The sequence below is a fragment of the Sinohyriopsis cumingii genome, chromosome 9, assembly GCF_028554795.1.
Source record: "Sinohyriopsis cumingii isolate HCF-2022 chromosome 9, ASM2855479v2, whole genome shotgun sequence".
In the NCBI taxonomy this organism is placed as follows: domain Eukaryota; kingdom Metazoa; phylum Mollusca; class Bivalvia; order Unionida; family Unionidae; genus Sinohyriopsis; species Sinohyriopsis cumingii.
In genome coordinates, this window is record NC_142969.1 from 43733889 (window position 1) to 43760727 (window position 26839).

The 26839-nt window shown below is 35.2% G+C and overlaps 1 protein-coding gene across 2 annotated transcripts in view; it reads right to left on the reverse strand.

Annotated features, from left to right (window-relative positions):
• Positions 1-26247, reverse strand: part of LOC149791647 (lymphocyte antigen 75-like) — a 195995-nt gene extending 169748 nt beyond the window's left edge. For both annotated transcript variants that reach the window (XM_089970198.1, XM_089970197.1), the window contains exons 1-4: positions 26110-26247; positions 21495-21661; positions 10225-10367; positions 4205-4329 (exon numbers count right to left, since the gene is read on the reverse strand). In XM_089970198.1, the coding sequence (XP_089826324.1) occupies positions 4205-4329; positions 10225-10367; positions 21495-21661; positions 26110-26218 (544 nt within the window). In that variant the 5' untranslated portion in view covers positions 26219-26247. The remainder of the gene's footprint in view (positions 1-4204; positions 4330-10224; positions 10368-21494; positions 21662-26109) is intronic.
• Positions 26248-26839: the final 592 nt, after the last annotated feature.

Sequence of the window (26839 nt, forward strand, 5' to 3'; positions counted from 1 at the left end):
CAGTTGATATAACGTTTTGGACTGTCTGGGATTTAATTCGCAATACTGCAAGTTCTTTTCTATCACTTTGTTTAAAACCAAAGATTAGTGACATATATATATTCGGTCGGTTCCAGCGCTGTATGTATCAGGAGACAGTACGAAAAGAACTTTTTTAAAAGTAAAACACACATTGCTTGCATTATTGCATTAACTATTAAAAAAACATTTTAAAACATTTATTTTAGTAATACTTAAGACATTATCTAATTTCGAAAGATGAACAAAGATGTTTAAGGAAGTGAAAATTAACGAAAATAAACACACTTAAACAAACTTACTTACCCACCTATGACTGCCTCCCCCACCATCTTCCACTACTCTATGCCAATATATATATATATATATATATATATATATATATATATATATATATATATATATATATATATATATATATATATATATATATATATATATATATATATATATATATATATATGTAAAGAAAGGTAGCGAAAATGTATAAGGAAAATCGATTAGACCCAAAACTATTTCGACAAATTTTAATGACAAGCATCTCATAATGAAATGAACGTGTGTAACCATGCACAATGGGTTTCAAAAGTACGAATTTATTAAACGATTCAGTTTACGTTAGTCTCATTTTACCAATACGCCATGGAACTATCATCAGCAAATAGTCATGTTAGCAATATCGTTTGCATAAAGAAAAAATGGAAGCGGTCACGAACATGCCTGAAGTCTGACAGAAAGGATTTTCATAGTGCGTACTGTTTTCTTTGAGATAAACAATTTCAACCAGTGCAAGAGTGGATAACCTGTTCCTTATATCCACATTTAAACTAGAAACCACGACGTAAGACCACATTGAAAGCATTGAACATGTTCTACAATATTTTTACCAGTAATTGAACAAGTTCGATAGTAAATACATCATTCAGTTGAAAAATGGAATCGTTACATGGAAGAAATCCAGACTGATACACGAGAAGGAGACAGTCTTGAACATTATATAGGTATGTATGTATATAGGTATGTTTATATAGGTATGTATGTATATAGGTATATATGTATATAGGTATGTGTACATAACTCTTTCAATGATCTTTCTTATGCAGCTCAAAAGTGAAATTGTTCTTACCTCAAAGATCAAAACTGTAGCCATTATTAAGAGAAGTCTTCAAGATGGCAGATGTTGGGTCGTTTGAAAAGACTAAATATATGTTTGAAAGTCAACATAATATTTGTTGCAATTATCTTTTGAGGAATAATTTTGTCATGACAACTAATGTTACGAGTAAGGGCTATGGTTTATAACATCAAGAACAATTTAAGAAATGATACGTTCTTTCGCCAATATTTCGAAAGTCTCTCAGAGCTATCCGAACTTGAAATCCTAAACTACCAATTAAAACTGGCAGTTCGAAAACTGTGGAACATATTTTGTCACGTGTGTTGCTCAGATATAAAGATGAGCATCAATATGCTTGCAATCGATAAAATTAGGTCAACCCGACCATTACAGACATCTTAATCGATAAAATTAGGTCAACCCGACCATTACAGAAAATCGTAATGTGTACAAATTTGGAGTTAATGACAACAACGAATTCGATACAACTTTTTATTATTAAAAAAAATATATACCGGTAATAAGTATGTAAATTGATATGATATTATTAACTTATATCCATAATGTAATACGATATATTTGTTTTAAAAATGCTTTAATCAGAAGTAATATTGAACGTAATTAGCCTCTTAGTATATTTTTTAATTTACCATATATGATTTTACTGCTTTCGTATCCTGATCTGTTGCATGTTATGAGGGACAAAATTGATTGATACAGGTTTTTGGATTTTAAAGTTCGGTGTCGTTGTGATTCTTGAATTTGCAAATTTCCTTTGATCCATTTACGGAAAATGTTGTTCAATTATGCACATTTCGTTTAAATATCGGTGAAACGCCATGTTCTACGATAGATAAATGCCCGTAAATAGCATCCATTGAAGATATTCTTTTATTGGCGAGAAACTTGAAACCAAATTAAGAAAGCAAAAGACTGCATGAAAGTTAGCTAAACATTTCTAACAAGAAAAGAGTGATCTGTTCTAATTTAGTTTAATGGATCTCAAAATATGTAATGATTTTCAAATGCTGAACTTTGTGGCAACAGCTACGCAGTAAATCAATGACGATTTCAAAATCTAGTTATTAAAGAGCAAATTCAGTTGAGTTCAGAAAGGTATCAGAACAGAAAGCAAGTGACATATTGCATGAAACAGAACGGTAGAAACGAGAAAAATATGTTAAAAAATTTACGTAAATTTATGTGGTTCTATATTTCAAAATACGGCCATCTGTACTAGTACACTGGAAAAATTCTCACCACTTCACTCTAAGCAAAACCAGTTTTGGTACGTTTTACAAAACTTCATGCGTGCCGTCAGCATTATAGCGATCAACCTTCCGTACTACTGCACTGTGATTGTTATATATAACAACTAGAATGTCAAATAATATACATAATAATTTTGAGATATATCACAGAATTAATATGCAAAAAATTGTCCATGCAAGGAACTGCTTTAGAAGCCTGTCCAACAAATGTCTCTTGTACTTCATTAAATACACACCCCAAGATAAAGACAACGCCAAAACAGTAAATGGATATACTATTTCTGGCTCCAAATTGTTTCGAAAAAATCTATCACTATCTATAAATATTATACTTAAGAAGGATGCCCAAGCAGTAGATAGTATCAATATGTTTAAATGAAAATAGTATGTACTTCTTATTACATGCATTGTGTGTTAAAAATCTCTGCTATGGATGACTTTGCCGACATACACTTCCCCCACCCCACTGGTGTCATCATTAAATGTGACTGAACAATCAGCGGGAAGGGGAAGTGATATCACCGATAAAAACATTCTTGTTATGTCGCCTTCAAAGGTAAAAACAGCTTCATATAACGAAACAAACCATTAAACGCCCTCAAAAATTTACATAGTAGATAGGAGGTGCCTTACAATAAATGCTTTAATTGTGTTTGTGGGATTTAACGCCATGTTTAGGCTCATGAGAGGGTACACATGCCATACATTATTTTAATGAAGGAAGAACATGAGAAGACCCTAGGCAGAACATTCGACCCACGGGAAACTACTGGCATCTTTCTCAGATACCCAGGGTGGTCGAGGCGAGACTCACACTCACGCGGATAGGGGTGAGATGTGTGAGTGAGTTGTAAAAGAGAGAGACTTAGGCCATCCACTCTCGCGCAATAAATGCTGTACATATTTAAATTACAGTGCAACTTAAAGGTCTTGAGATACAATATCTTAAGTTGTCGATCTCATTTAAAACTTGAACTGAATAAACCTGGTTCACGTCAAAGTATTCTGATACTCTCATTGGGTATTGTCTGCCATCTGTGATTACATACAGCGGGCTAGCACGAATTTAGCGCAATGCAGTTCTGCCGCAACCACAGCCAGCCTTCGATAGGTACTTTGTAGCAAAAATATAAATGATATTTTAGCAAAGTGACCGCTTTCATCCAAAGTTTCTTCTTGATTATGCAGCCGCAAGCAACTCTTTCAGTCGATACCTTCCCGTATATATTTCTGACGGTATGAAATTAAAAGCATTTTAAAGAAAAGAAAAGAAAAAAAAAACAATATTCTAATCGTCACGTGGTACAAACACATTTTGAACGTCACATTTGTATAAATTATTGTAAAACCAGATGTCTAAAGAGAAAGCTAAATGTGAGTTTATACTAAAGAACCTAGTTGCTCTTGGCGATCTGTCATAGAAGTTTACTTTTGGTGCTTCCTAGGTGGCATCATATATTTAACTTTGTACTCTTTAGCGTCGATACCGACCAATATATTTGGGGGTATGTGGGTGGGGGGTGTAGGGTTGGACTCGATACAAATTAAGACACTTACTGGAAAATTCTGTTAGTAATGAAGAGAAAGCGATGGCTGGTTAGCGTCTTGAATTCGTAACAAATGCTTTTCGGGTACGAGGCCTGCCCATATCAGTTCAGGCTGGCTACTGTGGTGTGGCAAAGAATATAAACTCAATACAAAATAGTCTTTTGATGTTGACGTGTTATTATACATCAATTATTCAATCAATCAGTTATTCATTCTTGATGATCAGACAAATGATTTATAAAGTTCTTACTCTTTGGGCGTTCGCAGATATAATACAGAAGGTGATCGCAGTTTTTGTCATTGAAGAAGCCGAGCCAGATCTCAGCACAGTGTTCCTGTTCCAAGTAATTGTTCGGCTCTCCCTGACCCCATTGTCTGAAATGGAAATAGGCTGCCAGCATTCAGTAAGAACATCAAATCCAAGTTACACAATAGGCGTATGGGCAACATGAGTATGCAATGTTAACTTATTATTGTCCAATACTTGGACTATTTCTTTCTCAATATATCTGTAAATAATTTTTGATAAATAGCTTTGCTCTAATTTAAGATAAAGTTCGGAAATGTTGAGAAAACAATATTTTTCTCTTTCATTTATTGTCTGAGTGACTACTACTACTAGACTATAATTGCTTTAGATCAATTATTGAACGAAGGATCATCCCCCACAAGGTCAGTATATTAAACTGTTTCCATTACGAACGATTAACTACATGAACTACACAGCATACTTATTAATAAAGATTATTCAAGAATGGACGGAATTATTCACAAGAGGATCAAATTATATATATATATATATATATATATATATATATATATATATATATATATATATATATATATATATATATATATATATATATACACACACACACACACACACACACACACAAATCAACGGTAACGTCTCATTAGAGCGCAAACCATTAGAGCTTATCACACTAGAACGCAAAAATTATTTTTGTCCTACTAGAGCTAATCTTATTAGGGCGCATCCCATTAGAGCGCGAAGAACTAGCATCACTAGAGCGGGAACAATGAAAAACAATTTGTTAACTGTAACTTTATATTTCTTTTAGATTATCGTCAATCTCTGAATGCGTTTTTCAATGCCCAAATATTTCTTGTTTGGACGTACCACTGCTTGTCCTGCAGTGATTTACAGTCGTGTAACGGCGGAACTTGCCTGCTCGTCACGAATTGCTGTTAAGTAGACGCCAGATGTTTGGATGATGTTTGTTGACCAGACGATTAAAGCGGTTATGCCATCCCTCACAATGATTGTTCGTTCGTAGGTTGACCTGGTAAACATTCCACATTTGTATAGGAATTTTTACCATCCACTGTTGTTCGAAAAATCCGAATAGAGGCGCCAAAACATGTGAAGCGGAGGAACGAAGCTGTTGAAAGATTGACCGGATAAGCAGTCTTGGTGCAAATCCCAAAGCCATCAACTGCCTGACTTATAACTGAACAGTATCATCCTGTGTATAAGTGTTCGCTAATCCAAGACTTTGCACCTGACGCCATACAGCCTGTGTGAGATGGAAATAACAACCTCAGTGTGTAGCATTGGGGAATTCATCCCGGATAGCTACTATCAAACCGGTCTCGAAATCTGACAAAAACGTTGTTGGATTTAAGGTTAATCCAGCATGATGTGCCTTTGTCTTATACGTATTAAAAACGGATGCATAAGCATCGCGTGTTTTACTAGACATCAGGCAATAAGCAACAGGAAGTAGCTTATCGGCGACAAAAACGTGGAGTGTAAACAGTTGCATGTATAAAGTTGGAACAGCGTCGAAAGTTCCATCCACTGCAATGACGGCAGCCACGCACTGTTCCCGAAGATTAGTTGAATTACAGAATATGAGAATGTTGTTGTCAGCAATCGCTTCAAGTAGAAACGGTTCTCCATTAACGGTTGTTCGCAGGTTTTCAGGGATGTCAAACTCAGCTTTAGTTTGAGGTAACCTCGGAATAGCGCGTCCTCGATGACGATATAATCCACTTCGAACTGACCGAAAAGCTGGAATAGAAGATGCAACAACAGGATTTGCTGCAAGAGGTGCTGTTACCCGTCGATAAATGGTGTCTATCGATTCTGCTGTATTTGTTGCTTCTTCCCTCATTCGTGTAACCAACTGGCGAATATGTACGTCTTCTACAGTAGGCGGATGTGTATGAACTCCATTTCTTACTTCAACATTTCTGTTTTCCTCGTCTGTCTTTATGCGACCCGAACACCCCTTAACTACACATCTCCAGAAAATATTATCGTCCGCGCTTCTCCTATCGAATCTATATGTAAAACCGGCCAGACTTACGGCTAATTTTCCTTTTGCCGTTTTCGTTACTACTATATCATCCATGATGCTTTTTAAAAGTAATATTTGTGTCCTTTCAAAACTTCAAGCACCTCCTGCACCAATCATGTCCCCCAGGTAACTGAACCCATCAAAATAACAAAATCGTGAATGAAAAGTAGCCCAGCCACGAAAACTCCGAATTTATCGACACATTTTTATGAATTATTACAATGAAGTCTTGACGAATTTCCGTATCCCCCATAGTGTGGGTGTTTGTTTTTCTGTAACTAATCTAAAGAATTTTGAAGAAACAAAGTATTTATTATTCTTGTTCGAGGGTTGCTCATAGGGGCAAGCTGACTTTTTAGAAAATTTACAGATCTCTATATATCAGATTTTTCGAAACATGAGTAAAAGCATTAGGATCAGCTGACACCGTGTTGCTTTGAAGTTTCAACACAAATGATTGCCCTTCACTGTCTAAAAGGTAACCATTACAATTTGTTAAAAAATTTTTTATATGTGATTTAGATACATCGTAGAGATCTCCTCACACGTCATTTTACATCTATTCTATTTTGTTTTAGTTAGTATTTTTGTTGTATGTATTTTATTGTTTTTTTGTTGTGTTTTTTTTTTTGTTGGTGTGTGTGTTTTTTTTTCCTTTATGAAGGTAAGATACATGTCATCCAAATATCAGAACAATAATCATAATGAGGTAAATGTGAAATGTAGTTATTGATTTTGCTGTTTTAGAATAAATAATTCTTTCAATTGAAATAACTTGAGAGAAATGTTGCTACAACCATAGTTAATTTGTTTATTCCAGGACAGAATTAATTTCAGCAAGTGACTCATTACGTTGTCATGCACCGCTCCGGTGGCCTAGTGGTTAGAGCGTCCGCCTCGGATGCGGGAGGCCGTGGGTTCGATCTCCGACCGAGTCATACCAAAGACTTACAAAAATGGTACTAACAGCTGTCTCGCTTGGCGCTCAGCATTACGAGGTTAGTGTTAGGACTGGTGGTGTCAGGATAATGTGACTGCGTGGGGCATCATGCAACATGTCTGCGTCATGATGCCCCAGTGCTAGACATCACTATAAACTGCCACATGGCAGACATCGTAGCGATATGACTGAAAAATTGTTAAAGTTACGGTAAAAATCTAAATTACACACACACACACACACACACACACACACACACACACACACCTTGTCATGCTTGCGGTACTCAGAAAGTTCCTTGTTGATTCTATTTTCATTCTCCATTTAACTGGTGACATCTATTAAAACCTTGTTGGGTTTCATTTGAATGTATACACACAGCATGCTGGTACACCAAGTTGAAAGGTTTGACATGTCAAGACTGAGTTTATTTTCAATTTCAACAATCCATACACTTCGATACCCAAGGATGATCATTAATAGAACATGGGTCCATAAATTAACCCTCGAGAAATTCGCATACTAACTTGGGAAATATAACCGAAAAGTCCATTAAAATAAATGGTTTGATAAATGTTATTGAAATATGAGTTAAAGAAAGATAGCATTTAATCTGAACATTCCAGTAATTCTTAATCTAAGTCGTACAAATTAGGATTCACCAAGTCATCTGATTTCTAAAAAAATTGTCATAATCTTCCATTTAGATTCCGTCGATCTATTTCCTGATAGCAGTAATTAGTAATTTGCCCTAAAGCCGTTTGACCACGTTTGAATATTTAAAATCTGATTGACCTTACGATAACAAATTGTGTATTGATAAAAAGAAATAAAACAGGGTATGAACTTGCGATTGGAGTACTTAGACAGTATGGAAATAACCGACAATGCCTCTATCATTAGATGTATCGTCTAACACTCCTTGTTAAAGAGACGCATCCCTTTAGCTGACTCCTCCTGTCAGGGAAATAACCTGTTTTTTGTATAGGTTTGTATATATTTGAGGTAATATTTTGATAAATATGGCGCGCAATTTTGTTTTGTTTTAAATGTGCACGGGTTTCATAGTGTACAGCAGGTATTTTGTGATCAAAGCATTTTATTGGTTTTTGTTTATAAAATAGCATAGAAATGTAGAATTAATGGAATTCTATTCTTGGTATTTTCTGATAATTTCATTGATTCGAAATCTGTGGGAGTCGCGGATACGAAATCTCTGGGAGTCATATGTACCAAATCTCTCTGAGTCACGGATGCGAAATCTCTGGCAGTCATATGTACTAAATCTCTTTGAGTCATAGATACGAAATTTCTGAGATGCTTAGGTATACTATCAGTAGGGCTGTTACACACTGTAATGCATTCTATGTCAACATTGACAAACAAATTATTTGGAAATATTTCCCATTGCATTGCTATCTGCAGGTTTTGACCTATTTGCCGTTAAAACAGTAGGGTTCGGTACTCTTGAATTACATACAGAATGTAGAAAATATTTTTACTACTCTTTTGTAGTACTGATACATGGTCTAGGATACGTTTTATATTTTGTAATCCTAAAGATTTTCAAAACACCTACAAACAGTGCTCCTCTAGTGATTTTGAATTTTAATTATTTGTAAAGCTTCTTTATTTCTATATGGGATTTTTCAATGATAAAGTGTCATTAGTCCTGGTCTCTCATGACTGTAGTGCTAAAATCGAATTGTAGCTAATGCAGCAGGTATTCAGTGTAAACAACGTCAATATTTAGCAGTCGCCAAGGAAAATTAGAAGACAATATGAATTACTTTCTATGACATTACAATACGATGCGACCGCTCCTGTGGCCTAGTGGTTAGAGCGCCCGCCTCGGAAGTGGGAGGTCGTGGATTCGAACCCCGGTCGAGTCATACCAAAGACTTATAAAAATGGTAATAACATCTGCATCGCTAGGCGCTCAGCATTAAGAGGTTAGAGTTAGGACTGGTCGGCCTGTTGTCAGGATAATCTGACTGGGTGGGACATCATGCTACATGTCTGCGGCATGATGCCCCAGTGCAAGACATCACTATAAACTGCCATACTGCAAACATCGTAGCGATATGACTGAAAAATTGTTAAAGCTAAGTTAAAAATCCTAATTTCACACACACACACACACACACACACACACACACACACACACACTACGATGCAATAACAGCTGATACTAGTTGAGTTAGTGTAGTGAGACCTGTAAAATTAATCGGCTATCGGTTGAGAAGAATACCTTTGTTATATAATGTGTGGAGTGCTTTCAGCGTGAATTTATAGATACATTCTACCGTAATCTAGTCAAATTGTGAACAAAGTATATCCCGATCTGTCGTCGTATAATGCGCCGCAGATAAGGGTTTTAATTGTTTGTTTTTCTGACTAATCCTAACAACACTGCATAGACCCATATCTGAGATTTGGCAATTTGCAGCACTGCATAGACCCATATCTGAGATTTGGCAATTTGCAGCACTCCATAGACCCATATCTGAGATTTGGCAATTTGCAGGACTGCATAGAACCATATCTAAGATTTGGCAATTTGCAGCATCATGTGAGTTATCAGATGACATATACGGTATCTTAAGTTTTGCTTTCCCTTAGCTTATCCGGTCGTGATATTCACTTTACGAGGTCATTCTGAATCATCACATTCCCCGAAAGGGCCACAGAGCAAAATTATATATGTCTATTTACTCAAAGTATCTATAATACCCAAAAAACGTGCGCAAGAATAAAACGGTGGTCAATTTGAAGTGAAAAGTGACCGCACGTGTGTGTGTTTGTCTGTGTGTACATAATCACAAATATGGTAACAGCATTGTCTTTATCTAGTTTACTGGTGCTTGCTAACAAGCTTCTAGGGACAGACGGACATATGAACGATCGGATACTAATGGCCAAATCCAGGCGTATAAAAGTTTATTGTTCTTACTGCGATGCTTGCTGCTTTTTGGGGTGGGTGGGGGTGGGGTATTTTTTACTCACAGAACACCAGGTATGAGAGCTTCTCCATCCGTCCAAAACCACATGGTGCTGTCTCTCTGTCCGCGGTTGTTCAGACCGGTCCACCATTCATAGTTCCCGGGTGTCATATCCTCTATCTGGCGCGCCTGGGACCGCACCCATACCTGAGTTATAAAAGATATCCATTTTGAAAGCACATTTAGGCGTATGATCATTCAAACCACATACAGACCCGATAAATTCTCGAATAAACACTCCAAGCTTTATTTTAAAAAACATCGAACAAATTATCGTCAAGCTTACGATGAAAGCAAGGTTTGGTATCGAGTGAACTGTGTATGTGTATGCCATAACATACAAACACACACACACACACACCTACCCCACACACACGTGTATGTACACACACACACATACATTTTGAAAATTTGTTTGTGCCCTATTTAAATCAAAAGTCTTAAGTCAATTCAAGTTTGGACGTTCGTATGGGATTTCCTTATCCAAAAATAGCGTTTTACCTTTCAAACAGCATGGTTACACGATTGTGTGGAACTGGTAGTCCCAAGCACAGTTGGTAGGGGGCCCTGGCAAGATCCTATATTGACGCTTTTGCATTAACGACATTTCATGACTGGCTGCTGCTGACGCGACGGGATGAAGTAGTTTAAACGGATTTTTATATATTGTCCTAGGTGTAAAGCAGTTTTGATCCATTTATCATAAAAAGAAATATAGCAAGTCATTTGTTGGTTATCAATAATTCCTTACGCAATTCCAATCACCATGTAAATCAGTGAGATTAGAGTTGATCTTGATTGTAATAGTATGGAAACTTTACTATTTATGACAAAAAAGCAATCTCATATAATACATTCGTTTCATTTCTTGTTTTAAAATGTTTCTGCAAAAATAAAAGTCCCTTATACAATGTATACTGTTTAATTTTTGCAATGTATAAATTACATTTTCATCGCTAAAGCATGACAGGAATTTAAAGACTGAATGGAACCTAAGATAAAATGTGCACCAAAATATATTTCATGGCGTTCAATACCATATTAGATAGGATTGGAAATGCGATGGGTTATTAAGACGCATTCAAAATTAATTAAATTGCTATCATCTCCAAAATCAAAACTCTAAATATATTACAACATGAAGGAAATGTGGCATTAAAGTACAGTTGACAGTTTAAATTAATTCGTTTTATAATGAGTTGTGAAGACGTTTACAGCTTGAATCTGATGAAATTGCACCTGATGCACATTGACTGGCTCATCGTCATGTCTTACTCTTGAAACACTAGAGGCGTCGTATATAGGAGCTTGATTACGAGTCAGTATCTTTGAGAGTAGTCAGCAAACCATAAAAAAAGGACTCTGCGACCCAGTTTTGTCGTGTAACATTAGTGAATTTCCCAATGTACCTTGCATGCACAGCTGGGCAATGGCTTAAAAGGTGTAATAATCTGAGCATTGGGGCCATCTTTAAGCAGTGTTGAAAATATTTGGAAAAAATGTCGAAAAAATGCCCAGGTTATTAATGTGTGCAGTAATATATGAAGAAGTATTCCAAGTAGAGCAAAGAATAAAATGTCAACACTTTTTAATTACTAAAACGTAGGTCACAGTGACCAATTTTAGTATGCCATATATGCTTATTTCAAGGCACTCAGAAGGGATTAACATAATGTTAATTAATTTAAGTGATCCAAAGAATGGGCATGGACATGGAATATGGACACACTAAGTAGACGTTTGGTTGCGATAGTTTAGGTATTGGCATTACAGCATGAATACAAGTTTCATGCAAATTCTTGAAAGTTGGAAGCAATGACCAAGCTTTTCTGCCCAACATATTCAACCCACGTTAATCGTATAATTCATGTTCGATTTAAATTTGTTTTTAAACATAGTACTTACAGCCCAGACAAGAAGGATGAGGAAAATCGAACCACAATTGCAACAAATCATCGAAATTAAGTCACAACAATAGAGCTAACACTCATCTTATGCATTTTCAGTAAATATTTGGTGGAAACAGTCAAACGTGGAGTTGTCTTAGTGCCTTCACACAATTTGTTTTCAAACATTTTATTAAAAATGTTTGAAACAAGGTGCGCGTTACAAGTTCTCCCATTGTGCAAGCTGACGTGAATACGTTAAGCGGCAGGGCTACTATAGTCTGGATAAGGAAGACAAGCAAACAGGCAGACAAAATAATTGTCGTGCATACATGCGGTTTAAATAAGAACTATTTTAAAAGAGGTCTATCTCTTGAAAGTCATGACTAATTACTATTAATCAATCATGACTAGTTACTATTATTCAACAGTTGCGACGTTTTGAAAATTTGTGGGGATATGCGTAACCGTAAGTGGTTTTTGAAGCATACTTAGAAAAGAATAAGGCAATAATAACAACAGCAACAAGATTAAACAAAACTAATAAGTGGTTAAACGAAATAATTACACTCTACTGGTTAGCCAGTCTCTTCTCGTTACATTAAACATTTTCTAGACCTTTTAAGGACGTAAACAGAAGAGTAAAAAAGACATTTTTTAAAACATAAATTGACACAGTAGTTCAGGACACCTGCTTGACGTAAATAAGAAATGCAAAAAGACGAAAACTAGGCCAAAGAAAGCCACAACCAAACAAAAATCCAACACCAACGACAACTGGTTTCTATCGAGGTTTTGAAAAAAAGTAGTTGGATAGAACATGGAATATGGAACATTTTCTGACAACTGACAACTGATAAATTGCTTTGGAGAATATGTCAAAATTTTGTTTCTCACCTGGCTCCCATGCCTTCACAACCAATTTCTTAGAGTGTTATTAAAATCTGACTAGAGGTTTTGGAACTGTATGTTATGTCTGGTTGATATGGAACAATCCAGGTTGTAAAGAAGCCATATAAAGCACAATCCATGTAAAACACAAGCCATAGAAAACACAAGCCATAGAAAACACAACTTTGGTTGAACATATCCTAAATATTTTTGCAAAGATTGAGAAGAACAGATTGTTTTAATTAGAGAAGCTGGTTGCTATGGGAACTAAATCAGTACCACGCCATTTATTTTTAAGATGATGTACGAGTAGTTCAATCATGTCTTCTTCTTAGAACATTAAATTCATTCAGGACATAATATAAAACACTGATGTATCATATCACAGCAACTGAAACGCGTATTAGACATTAAAGTTCAGACTAAAAGGCACCTAGCGGGCTTGAAGATGTAAGATAGGCCCTATGAAACTCTTGCATGTCGTAAATGGTAACTAAATCAGTTTTTTCATTAATTTAAATGTTGATTATTTTGTATAATCTTAGGATCATGTATGACTCATTTTTTAAAGTCAATCACGAACATTATTTACATGAAGATATATATATATATATATATATATATATATATATATATATATATATATATATATATATATATATATATATATATATATATATATATATATATATATATATATAGTACGTACTGTAAGACAAGACTAGAATCATTCACCATGTGCCACGGTATGAATAATTTGTATGACTGCGCAATCTTATAACTTGGGCCTAACTATTGTGAGATGTCACTCTCCTGTAACGACGTGTCAAAATTATAAACCCCAGCCGAGTCATACCAAAGGCTTACTTTTAAAAACAAAATGGTGCTAGCAGTTGCATCACTTGGCGCTCAACATTAAGAGATTAGTGTTAGTATTGGTCGGTCTGGTGTCAGGATAATGTGACTGGGTGGGTCATCATGCTGCATGTCTGTAGCATAATGCAGCATAATGCCCCAGTGCTAGACATCACTATAAACTGCCACACTGCAGACATCGTAGCGATATGACTAAAAAACTGTTAAAGCTACGTTAAAATTTAAATCACACACATCCTACTGAGTGTCGTCGCAAATCAAGCATGGCCGTGAAGTTGTATGCAAAACTTGTAAATAAACTCGGACTAGTATCATGATATCATCATAAATAGTAAACAAAACAGTTTAACATTTTAACACCTGAAAACCCAACAAGGGTAATTCGTGACAGACATATAAATAGATTAATAAAAGGTGTAATAAGTGACATAGATATATAATAAATAAATATCTAATAGAAAAACAGCCATCTTAATCTTTACAATGGCTGTTCCTTTAGTTTTAGTTCTGAAAAGCGAACATTAGCAAAAGCTTTATTTGTGACATCTTACATTTACACAAATAAATATATTATTAATTACATTAATATTCGCAGTAAAATATGAAGAAATTGTTTTCCTAAGTTGCTTCTACTCAAATATTTGTTATTTATTTTCGTATTATTTCCGTCGACCTGCAAAATTCGAGGAAGCAACCTCTGTCGATTAAAAAAAAACCAAACTTAGTTTGGAAATACATTTGTTTGTAACGTTTAACTGACTGGTTTGAGATAAGTCGGTATTTCTTTTTCAGTCGTTCTTATCAGTTTAAATGGTAACACTCAGCAAAAACGGATGAATTATTAATCATTAAAGTGTGAATTCTGAATGAGATTCATGGGGGGTGGGGTATATAGAAGACAACAAACAACATTGCATCTGTCGTTGATCACTGTTATGTCTCCATCTTATAGCACTCACGAACAATGATAATGGTGATGATCTTCTTGCATAACCTGTTCCTAAAGGATCCCTATAGGTCCCGTGGATAACTTCGACAATTATCAATGTCCTCCGTCTGTATAGTGTATCCATCTTTATCGGACCAACTTATGTACTATCAATAATTGAAGTCACTAACACGGAAAAACGTTTTGAACTTTCAACCTTATTATCCATGTTAACAAGAACAAAGTCTTTGAACTTCAACCTTATCAACCGTAGGTGTTAACGCCCCTGCTTTGTATAGTACAAATTCATTAACATATTAGGCCAATGTGTGCAACGATATAAATTGTCACTAGTTATAAAGTCAAACCATATGAGCATGAATTATGTGTTTAATTTAAGTAATTAATTTTCGGAAAAATAATATTCTTGTCGATTGAAAAACGATAAAAAGATAAATAAGTGAATTATCATCGAATGAAATCAACGTTTCTTCCAGTGGACATTTGTTGCGCCTCTGTGTGCTTTCACCATGTTTTTCTTTCAGTCTGCAGGTTTTAAGTACGAATATTTCATATCGTCTATCCATATGTCCTTTTGGAAAATTCATTTGCAAATGTTTGTTCATAACATCTCCTAAAAAGGCAAGTGTTCATCGTAGTCGCCTATCTTCGATAACTGTGTTTATTCCTACTACGATTTTGAGTAATATATCTGCTTATCAAGCATTTCTTGAAATATAAATAAACTAACATCTGAAGATAACTAACTAAAAGAAAAATCAAACATCTTGTTTGACAAGCTACATGTATTAAAAGGAAGTTTTAAAATATTCCATGCTTTCAAAAGACAGAGGAAAATGAATTGAAATAAAATAGATGAAGACAGGTTACACATGGAAGAGGATAACAAATATAGTTGAATATTGAGAACGTATTAAAAGAAAACAAAATGTAAATGTACTTGCTTTAAACATGTGATTTATCATTCGTTTTATTGATTATTAACATAGGTGATTCATTTACAGACTTGAAATTTAGCCATAGTAGCCATTGGTAAAAAAAATATATCTAAAATACGAAACAGTAAATATGTAAAGGCTACAATCTAAATCGTCTTATTGACTATCACATGTCTCAAATCATGTTGTTTTATATTTGTACCTAACATCAGTTAATGACATTAATGACACATTGCGCATATTAATGACACATTACAACATATTAATAACACTTTGAACGTTTCAGTGACAATTTACACATAATAATTACACTTTACACATATTAATGACACTGTGCACATAATAATGACACTGTGCACATATTAAAGACACTGTACACATATTAATGACACTTTGCATATTAATGACACTGTGCACATATTAATGACACTTTGCATATATTAATGACACTTTGCATATATTAATGACACTGTGCACATATTAATGACACTTTGAATATATTAATGACACTTTGCATATATTAATAACACTTTGCACATATCATTATTTTCAGAATGTATCTGATTTGAAATAAACAGCTATATGCTAACTAAATTAAGAAATACACATATGTCAAATGGCACCATAGAAAAGAAGTCTCACAGTAGTTACTAATCACATGCTGCTAGACAAACTATTCAGTTACAGGAGAGATCAAATGTTTAACATTTTTATTAGTAAGGTTTTTATTTACTTTACCTATCAATGTTGCCAAATTCAATATGTGTTTGTAACTGAATACGATTTAAACCCGGTGGAGTAGTTATATATATGCCTTGTAGTGTATTGTTTCTTCTATTCCCATTATAATCTTGCATTACAGTCTACTTTGTATTACAATTCATGTTACCTATGTATGATTTTAGTTCGCTTACAGTTTTACAAAACTAATATACGATGTACCTATGGTGAAATTTGAAACTACTGCAATTTTATCCAGATTTATGTACATAGTACAAATTGCTTTTTGAAATCGATGCGTTATCATCATTGTTGATATTTAATCCTCTACTCATTTCTGAACAGCATTATCTATTATATGGCTGGCTGACTTGTATTTGTAAAAGCTGGGAGTAAAACAAATATTATCTCTTTTGGATGCGATAGTCGCAGTCTCAGTAATATGTCGTGAATAAGGCTCTACAGTCTGCAGTATATTCCATAACGCTGTTCAGGTGCAAGAACGCATATTTACCTACGATCAAATGGTAATTAAAGGAATAGTCTACGGAAAATGTAAGATGCTGATCTGAAAAAATATCAAAATCTTGTTTTATTGCTTGTCATACAATTATTACCTAAATGAAATGTATTGATGTATGAGCTAAATATACCAGATATACAAACATGCGAAAACAAACATCTATCAATGTATGGGTGGCGTCCTCGAAAAATAAAAGACAATTACTTGGACACAACCAACATCGTTTTCAGTTGTTATCTTGCGTTAAGACAAAGCTATAACGCCCCAAGATAAATTGTTACATCAATGAAACAAGTCATTTATAATAAACCAGACTATCCTCTTTCCTATAGGCTTACACAGGCGCAGTCAATCAGTACTTTCTCAGAGTAGCCTCAGTCAAGTGTTCGACTGTAGGAACACGTTGTGCTGGGCAAGCAATTCATAGTTGCTTTTTGTCTCTGGTTTCGGTCAAGCGTTTCTGTACGTAAACTTTGCATTTTGCAATCAAGATAAGTTATTAAACTTTACTACAACATTAAAGTCGTGTTATTGTATCTTCATGCGTATATAGGAGACTCTTCTATTTCTTATTACAAACCCTTCACACTGAGAGTCTGTATTAAATCATTTACATTAAAGTTTTGCTGGAGCCTATCATTATGTACAGGAACAGACGGAACAATAAGTAAAACGCTATACGCTTCAGTACTATTGCTTGCATACACGCATAATTTAAAAAATTATTCTTGATTCTGATCGGTTGAACTGGTCACTCATTATATTTGCCTTTTCCCATGATTTCAGCTACGCAAACAAACGTGTTGTGCTCGCGAGTCTATATTTCGCTTCAATTGCTTCGTGGTTGCCAATATCTTAATACACGGCTTAATAAAACAGTATATTCATGATATAAAAAACCCCACATCCATTTAAAATATTTAACTTGAGATATCGTGGCGATTTTTAAACATGTCAGTTCAATGAAAGACTAATTTTATATTTCTTATATTTTTATTTTGACGTAATCGCTGTTGCTACGAATATTTGTAGCGTTAATTAAGAAAAAAGAAGCAGTCCGAGTCGATTAGTCGTTTAGCCAACCTTTATGAAAGCTGTCTTTGACCAACAAGTTAGAAAGAGAATGATAGGTCAATATGTCGCTTATTAAAAGACATTACAGCGCGCGTTGCTTTCGATTCGGTTTGATTTATAGGTATATTGTTCGTTTATTTTTATTTCTTTAAGTGAAAGAGTACCTTTTTGGACCGTCTTTCTCATCTTCATATACGAAAGGATGTCAATAATAGGAGAACGGTGTGCCCAGGCAAATGCAATAAAGAAGGAACATTGTGCACAGTAAGAATATATTACAATGAATCGCCACGTTCTGTGTATAAATAGTTTCAAAAAAAACAATTTATCTCGCAAGTTCGAGGTAAATCCTACGTACAAATACCTCAGATATATGCCACTAGATGCATTCACAACACTTACACTATTTATGAGACAAGGATTGACCCTGGACTTTTCAAACGCAACTGCTCAGTCAATCGCACGGTCAATCTAATCGTAGAACATGCCGAGGTAGTCCTCATAAAATGCAGTTTCCGTTTGAAAAACATTTTCCTCCCAACAAAATGTTAACATTTTCGGTAAATTACTACGCCGATATACAACTTTTTTGTCTCGCAGAAATAATCGACTTGGTCAGAATGTGGGAGGCGGAAGAGGTTATTGGCGAATCGTGCAAAATATTCAAAACATAGCGTCAGAAAGAGCCAAAAAATTACTACTACTACTACTACTACTAATAATAATAATAAATTCGCTTAAAATAATTGATTTTTCCTGTTATGTGGGTAATATTCCTAAGTCATTCATGAAGATTATAAGGCCTGTCTAGATGGTGGGCCGGGTCATCAACCGATTAGTGGAAATTTTAATCCTGATTGTTAGCTGCTCTAACGATATCCAATCGAGAACATATACATTTTTTCGAACGCTGCAGTTCGAACACGTCTCAGAGTCTGACTGTTTACGTTTGCATATTCGCGCGCATCACAACCAGCATGACATTCCCTGACGAGACCACTCTGTAACTATATTGTAAACCGCTTCACTTACGTTCATGAAAACAATAATAATAAAAAATGTGTCGCTGAGAACGGCATCTTTCTATTCTTTGCAAGCTACCAAAGATATTGAAACCAATATTTTTTAAATCATGCGTGATGTGACAAGATGTCCGATTCGAAGGTAGGTTTAGTTCCAAACAAGAAAAATCATTTACTTGCTTTAATACGGTCGTTTCTCGAAGAAGGAACGGTACCATATTAATCAAATGATATTGCCTTCTTTATATTTTCTTTTGCAGTACCTAAAGACGCTGCATTTTGATAATATGTTCAGCCTGTTCTCAAACGATATTCCATTAAAAGTTCTTTAAAGGCAATAGAAAGGTAGTATTTACTTAAAGGGAGCCTCCAGCCTTTAAACTTGATACAATTATTTTAATTATTATTATATTAATTATCATCAATTTCTAATTTTACAAATTTTAAAAGTTGTTGCTAATCATGTAATTAAGATAGATGAGTAAATGTAATAGTAAATGTAATAGCAAATGTAATAGTCACAGGATTGCACTACGCTGTCTCCATCCGGGTACCGAATTCACTAAATTTCTCTTCCGGTTTCGTCGCACCGTCAATTCCGTTGGTAATATTAATTAGGATATGTACATCTGTTGTCTAAGTATCAATTTGAATTTTATAGTTCTTATTCACAAATATTTTATACTAAATCATACTAGAAAAATCTACATTTCCCAATTGAAATTTTTGCAAATGCCAATCACTGATTGAGAATATACAAATAATATTAATAATAATATGATCTTTTGAAAATAAAAATGATATTCTAGTTTTAAAATGTGATTGTTTATTTAACGTCAATAGACATAAGACCTGAAATTGCTAATATCATTTAAATCCTCATTGATGTCTATTGGTTAGAGCACCCGCCTCGGATGAGGAATGTAGCGCGTTCGAGTCATACCCAGGACTTATAAATAAAACAAAATAGGCACGAACATCTGCTTCGCTAGGCGCACATCTGCCTCGCTAGGCGCTCAGCATTAAGAAGTTAACAGTCGGCCTGGTGTCAGGATAATGTAACCGGGTGGGACATGATGCTAGATGTCTGCGGCATGATGCCCGAGTGCAAGACATCTCTGTAAAAAAATTCAAATCACACAAACACGCAGTCCTCATCAACGACCAAGGACAGCATTATGATTTGACATGATTAACTTGCATCATATTGGGACCTTCAAAAAAACGTAACAGACTTTACAATTTATGATAATTGTAATATTTTCGAAACCCGTCAAAGTGTGCAACTGAAAATATAGTGGGGTCAATTACCAGCAACTGTTATACCAGTATACAAACGCGAAATTCGAAGTTACTTAGCCTTACCGAGTAATCATTAAGTAATATATTCCCCTTGGAGGGTACTTATATCGGCCAGCACGTACACTTTTGTGTATACGCGCGTTTTACAAATAAAACCTAATTGGTGATCATGACAAACTACAGGTACAGATGATTTATACTTCTCATACTCCGCTGAAGTGCTTCGTTATTTACATGTACATGTAGCTCTTTTTCCGAGGCGCTGTTGCCTGTATCGTCGTGAAAACTGATGCATGTGTTTCACTCTAATTACTAAAGTGAGCCCCACATAACAAAATAATGTTGTAAGGACATATTTTTGTGCTAAAATGACTGCAAGTTTTGGGATTATGTATTGGCGAGCATGCATTATGTTTTATTTTATGCTAAGCAGTGAATTACTTGATTTTCTAATTAAAATAATATTGATATTTCACTGTAGTGAAAAAATAATATTTTTTTCACTACAGGAACTACTTTTTGGGTTAAAACATACTTATCTCCCTTTGATTTTCTGTCAGTGAAAAACAATTATAAATTGATGAATTATTTGTGGTTGTTTTCTTATTAATAATCCCTGTCAGTAATCCTTGAAACTTGTAGTTTATTATTCTGGAAATATCATTTAATTTTTTTCAGTCTGATGTGGCACTAATTTTGTGCGCAGGTACATACAGCACAGCAGAACATGTACGGTAAACAGCTAATTCACTGTGCTACAAACTTGAGGTAGCCAACGTATGTGAGCATAAGATAAAAAGAATATTCGCTTGAAACGAGTGAATAACGGATACATTTCATCTCGTGGGTGAAAAACTCTAGTATTTTCATCCAGTCGATGAAACATATCCGTTATTCACTCGTTTCATGCAAATATCCTCTATATATTCTTAACACAGATATTCGAAAGTTTGATCAATTATAAGCGTGAAAAAGTGGAGAAAAATCTAAAATTTTGATAAATTTTATAGATATTTCACTCGCATCCTCTCTTGGTTCTTTTCTAAAGTCTCAATTTTATTCAAAATTTACATTTTGTTTAATTTAAACTTACCATCTCTTCATCCGTCTCTATCTTCAAAAGTTCACCATCGTATTGCTGACACTCAGAGCGTGCATCTGACCAAGACTTTTTCTGCTTGAACCCGAAACTGTAGCACGTGGTGCTGCCGGCTCGATCCAACCAACCATGTGGACAGCGCTGAGCCCTCACTGGGAGAACTGTGAAATAGTTATTGTCTTTGGTAATACCTTTCCAGCGAACAAAATGGAGAATCTATCTCCAACGATTGCCGTTACAAAACAAAATATATTAATGCCTTCATGTGTTTCATACGGATATTGGCCGAGGGCATAACTTGTTGATGATAATGAGTTGATGGAGGCCATCAAGAGTAAAATGAAGAACTTACATACTGTTTTGCTAGCAGTCCGACAAAAGTGTAATTTTGAAGTATAGGCAAATAATTCATGTAAAGAGAGAACCACACAAAGCATAATTAACGACAAAGCTTCCGTATTAATAAACGAGAGGGAGGTAGGCGTACATAAAGTTGGGGAATCTTCATGCGTGAGCTCAAATTGATTGACAGAATCCCTACCAACAAAAATCAGACGTGAATTGTAACTTTCTTTGCTATCATACTTTATGCAATGACAGACTTTGTTTTCAAAATGGCAAATAATTAATTCTGAAAAAAAATTTAACCAGGTACTGTTAAGTATGTACATGTGTAGAGGTCTACATAACGTGGACAGATATTTACCACCTTGAAAACGCTTGAAAGACATCTAGCTAGGAAAATTATGACTTTTCCACACACTTGTCCAAGTTTACACTTCACCAAGTTTAAGTTGAGGATCAGTAAAGTGCTTTGGGTTATATATAACTGAATTGTATACAACATGTTGATTGTTATAATATGTACATGAGTTGATAGACATTATGCTACTTTCTTTTTTTAGGGGGTGGGTGGATAATTTTTTTATACAGCAAAACAAAGCATGATGGTCATCTTATGTCAAGGCAATTATAATGGTAATGGGATACAGTAAAGTAACCAAACCGGACTTATTCGACTGTAGAATTCGGACTAGCAACCTACTAGTATTGCGCAAATTCAATTCAATTAAGGGGCCCCGAGTGGCCGAATGGTCTAAAGAGCTCTCCCTTACGGATCACTGCCATCTCACCTCTGTCTGCGTGGGTTTGAGTCTCGGATTCAGCCAATGTGGGTATGTGAGAAAGCTTGCCAGTAGTTTCTCGTGGGTCGGTGGTTCTTTCCGGTGTTTTCCCGGGTTCTTCCTCCAACCATTAATACTGGCCGCCATGTATAGCCTATCGTGTGCTGAAAAATGGCGTTAAACCCTAAAACAACAACAACAATTCAATTAATCATTGGATTCGTTATAATTAATGATTTTAAATAACATTTAAAAAAAATAATAAAAAAATAGAACCCTATCCTAAACAGAAATAATTGGTTCAATGACAGGTATGACATTTGTGTTGTTATTTCCGAGCTGAGACTGAGAAAGCATCATCCTTAAAAGCACAATGACTAAAGCACTAGCACAAAGATATATTCAACCATTAAACGTTCGTTTTCTTTTAAAAGCGTGAAATATATGTGACACAACAAAGGCGACATTCGCTTCATTTTCCTTTGGCGATTAAGTAACGTATTTATCGGATCTAGAATTAAACCTAACTAAACCACACGTTTTCAACTCCAGAACTAAACTCCAACTAAATCATACATTTATCAACCCCAGAACTGAGCGAAAACTAAACAACACATCCATCAACTCCAGAACTAAATTAAAACTGGCCCATTTAAACAAAATACTTATACTCCTTGCTGAGAAGTACAGTATGTTGTTGCAATGGCACGTACAAAGCAAACTAAACAGCGATTTGGATGCCCCCACCAGACCGTGGTTTAGTCCGTGAATACGTGTGACCGTTTTAAGACCGCCGTAGTCTCAACAAGGAAATTAATACTTATTGAATACAAGAATCTACAAAAAAAAGAGGAAATACACTAAATATACTATGGAAAAAGATAAAATCGACTGTCAACCAAGTGAAAGCAAAGCACGTGGAGCACGTGGAAACATGGCGACCAGAAACGAACTGAACAAACTAGGAAAGTTCTTTAGGTTGAAGAGAATTGACACGCATGAAGGGAGTCACATTGAATGCACATATAAGGAAGGAACGCAAGAACTGGACATGTCACATATACCTAGAGAAAAAATACCTGGTATAACAACTGTGATGATTGCACTGAAAGTCTCAAATCCGGACTGCATAAATAGAGTTTACTCAATAAATCCAAATGGATACAAAGGATACATCATATAACCAAAAGGGAAAACACCTGTACTACCATACGGAGAGATATACATAGGGAAAGAAAAAGTTATGGCAAAGGAGCCAACGCCCATTTAAAGGAAAATAAAAAAAAAAACAAACGGGAGAATTGCATGTGACTGATATTCCCTTGGAAATCCCACTAGAAGAAGTAGTGAAACGTTTTGAAGATTCCAGTAATATCATCGAGACTGGGAAAGATCCCTTTAACAACAATATACAATGGGACACGGATACTAGAAACTGAAATAAGAAAATTGAAGGAAATAAAGAGAGCATTCTACATGTTTGGTTTTGTAGCAAAAACATGGTACAAAGGATGCATTTTCGACCGCAAATGCAATATATGTGAATTGACAGGGCATATACCCTTTAAATGTAAAAAAAAACAGGAGACACAAACCGAAAACAGAGGGATGCAAGAAAGGAACCACCAACGACAACAACAACAACAACAAATTCAACCAAATAAACAAGTAACTGAGAATAGTCAGAAGCAAGGGACTCCGGCCCCAAAACAAATGCAGAGAAACCAACAGCAACAACAAGATCATAAGCAACAGCAACAACAACAGCAACAAGACCAACATCACCAGAAAGCACTGGTACAGAGATAAGCAGAAAACAGAGACGTACAAGAAAGGAACCAACAACGACAACAACAACATCAACAGAGCCAACAAGTAACTGAGAATAGGCAATCTCAACAGCAAGTCCCAAAACAAATACAGAGAAATCAACAGCAACAAAAAGGACAAAAGCAACAACAACAGCAACAAGAAATACAAGAGAGTACTGAGTCATTACAGCAAGAAAATACAACTCTAAAACAAATGCAGGGAACTCAACAACAGCAGCAACAACAACAAGAACTGGCGCAGAAACCAACAAAGGAAATAAAATGAACTGGACAAAGGAACAAGACTCAACAGAACACACAAATACTACAGACAACAACAGAAACGATGCTCGAATACGACAAACAACGATAAAAGAACCGCCACAACAACTAAAAGAGAATAAAGAAGCGACAAAAAACACGGAAGAAAGGCGATCTCAGCAGCAAGAAAATCCAATTTCCAAACAAACGCTCAGAACTCAACAGCAACAACAAGAACAAAATCACTAGACCCAACAGACAACACAACTACCACAAATAGCAACAGGAAAAACAGAACAAACGCTCCCAATACGACCAACAATGATCCTAGAAACGGCAAAATTAACAAATCCACTGACTATAACAAAGCAGAAACAATAGGAAAACAAACAGCACAAGAGACCCAAGAAGCTAAAATAACCACTGGAGAAAGGGAAAAACAAGATACCACTGGAAGAAATGAGCATCAATCAGTAACAACAAATCCAGAAATACGAGAAGCAAACAGAGAAAGGAGGGGAGAAAAAAAGAAGACGACTAAAGAAGAAGAACAGAGAATGGTAGAAGAATGCTGGTTTGACACTGATGAATATTTAGAATGAATTTTTTTAAAAGTATTTAAAAGAAGAAAAAAAGAAGACAAAATTACAAAAATATATTAATAATTATAATATACAACAACACAATTATAACAACACATACACGATAGCAACCATTAACATGCAGAGCAGGAGGGCCTCCCTAACTGGTCTGAAAAGATCAAACAGGAAGAGAGTACCCTCCAAAAAAATAAATAAACAAAACATTTACCTAGTATAAACTACATTACAATGAATAGTTTCCTGAAATGAAAAGAAACGAACATCACAATTAAACTCAACTTTTAATCCTATGTCATGCGGATTTAATTTAAGAAACAAAAATCAAAACATAAATGGATGACAAATATCATGATGGTGACAGACACTTAATATTGATAAAATTTACAATTCTCTCTCTCTCTCTCTCTCTCTCTCTCAAAAACTGAAACAAATAAACTTTATTATAAAAATTCACATATTATCTTTTAACACAGCCTGGACCACCAGATGCATTTTTCGTTCAAATCATCGCATCGATGTGCTTAAACTATTTTATTTGATTTCAACTTAGATTAGCAATGAATGTTTTTCTAAAACAATCAATTACTCCACAGGTGTATTATCGTAGTCTTTTACCTCTTCTAATACTTACATAGTCATGGTAGATACTATTATATTTAGGGTACAAAACGCCGTGCATTCTTACCGAACACGTAGAGACATTACTACATAAATAAAATGCGCAAAACACAATTGGAATAAGTTCCCATCAAAATAAAAAGGAGAACTCAGCCCTCTGTCTGACATCAATTAAATGAAATGCAAAACTTACCATACGCGATAGCTAAGAGAAGAAACAAAACAGTTGTCACATCCATTATGTCCCAGCAATCAAGGACAACATGACATGCTAGCCGCCAGTTTACATTTGATATATACATTTCCCCTCGTTATAGTTGTATAATGTGCTCTATCGGCTATGCTTGGTTAATTGTTAGTTGCTCGAGAAACCACGGAACACAAGTTAAAGTTGCCTACATCAAACGTTTCCTTTGGTTGTACTAATAAACCATGGTAGTTTCAAATTGCAGGGTATCTGTATTTCAGAGCAATATATTCTAAGTGTTCATTTGAATGAGCTGTTTTCTACTTTTTGGCTATCTTGAATTAGAAATTTCTTGCACACTATTTAAGCTTTTGAGGTTTTCATTCATGGAAACGTTTTCTTTGTATTGATGGAACACGTCTGTATCGGAGACGCATCATGTATCGATGCTAGAGGTGTATGTCAGGGGTGCACAGCCTTTTTCGGCCAAGGGCCAAAGTACATTTTATAAGACCACTCGAGAGCCGCAAACGCTAATTTCTTGAATATATTTACTGTTCACGGGCCATATTTCAGTGTTGTTTTAATTTGCCCTGATGGCCGGACAAAACACGGACCGCAGCGGGGATCGTGCACCCCTGGGGTGTATGCAAAGAAAATATTATTAAGTCTTTTCTTATTGCATGCATCCACACATACATACATACATACATACATACATACATACATACATACA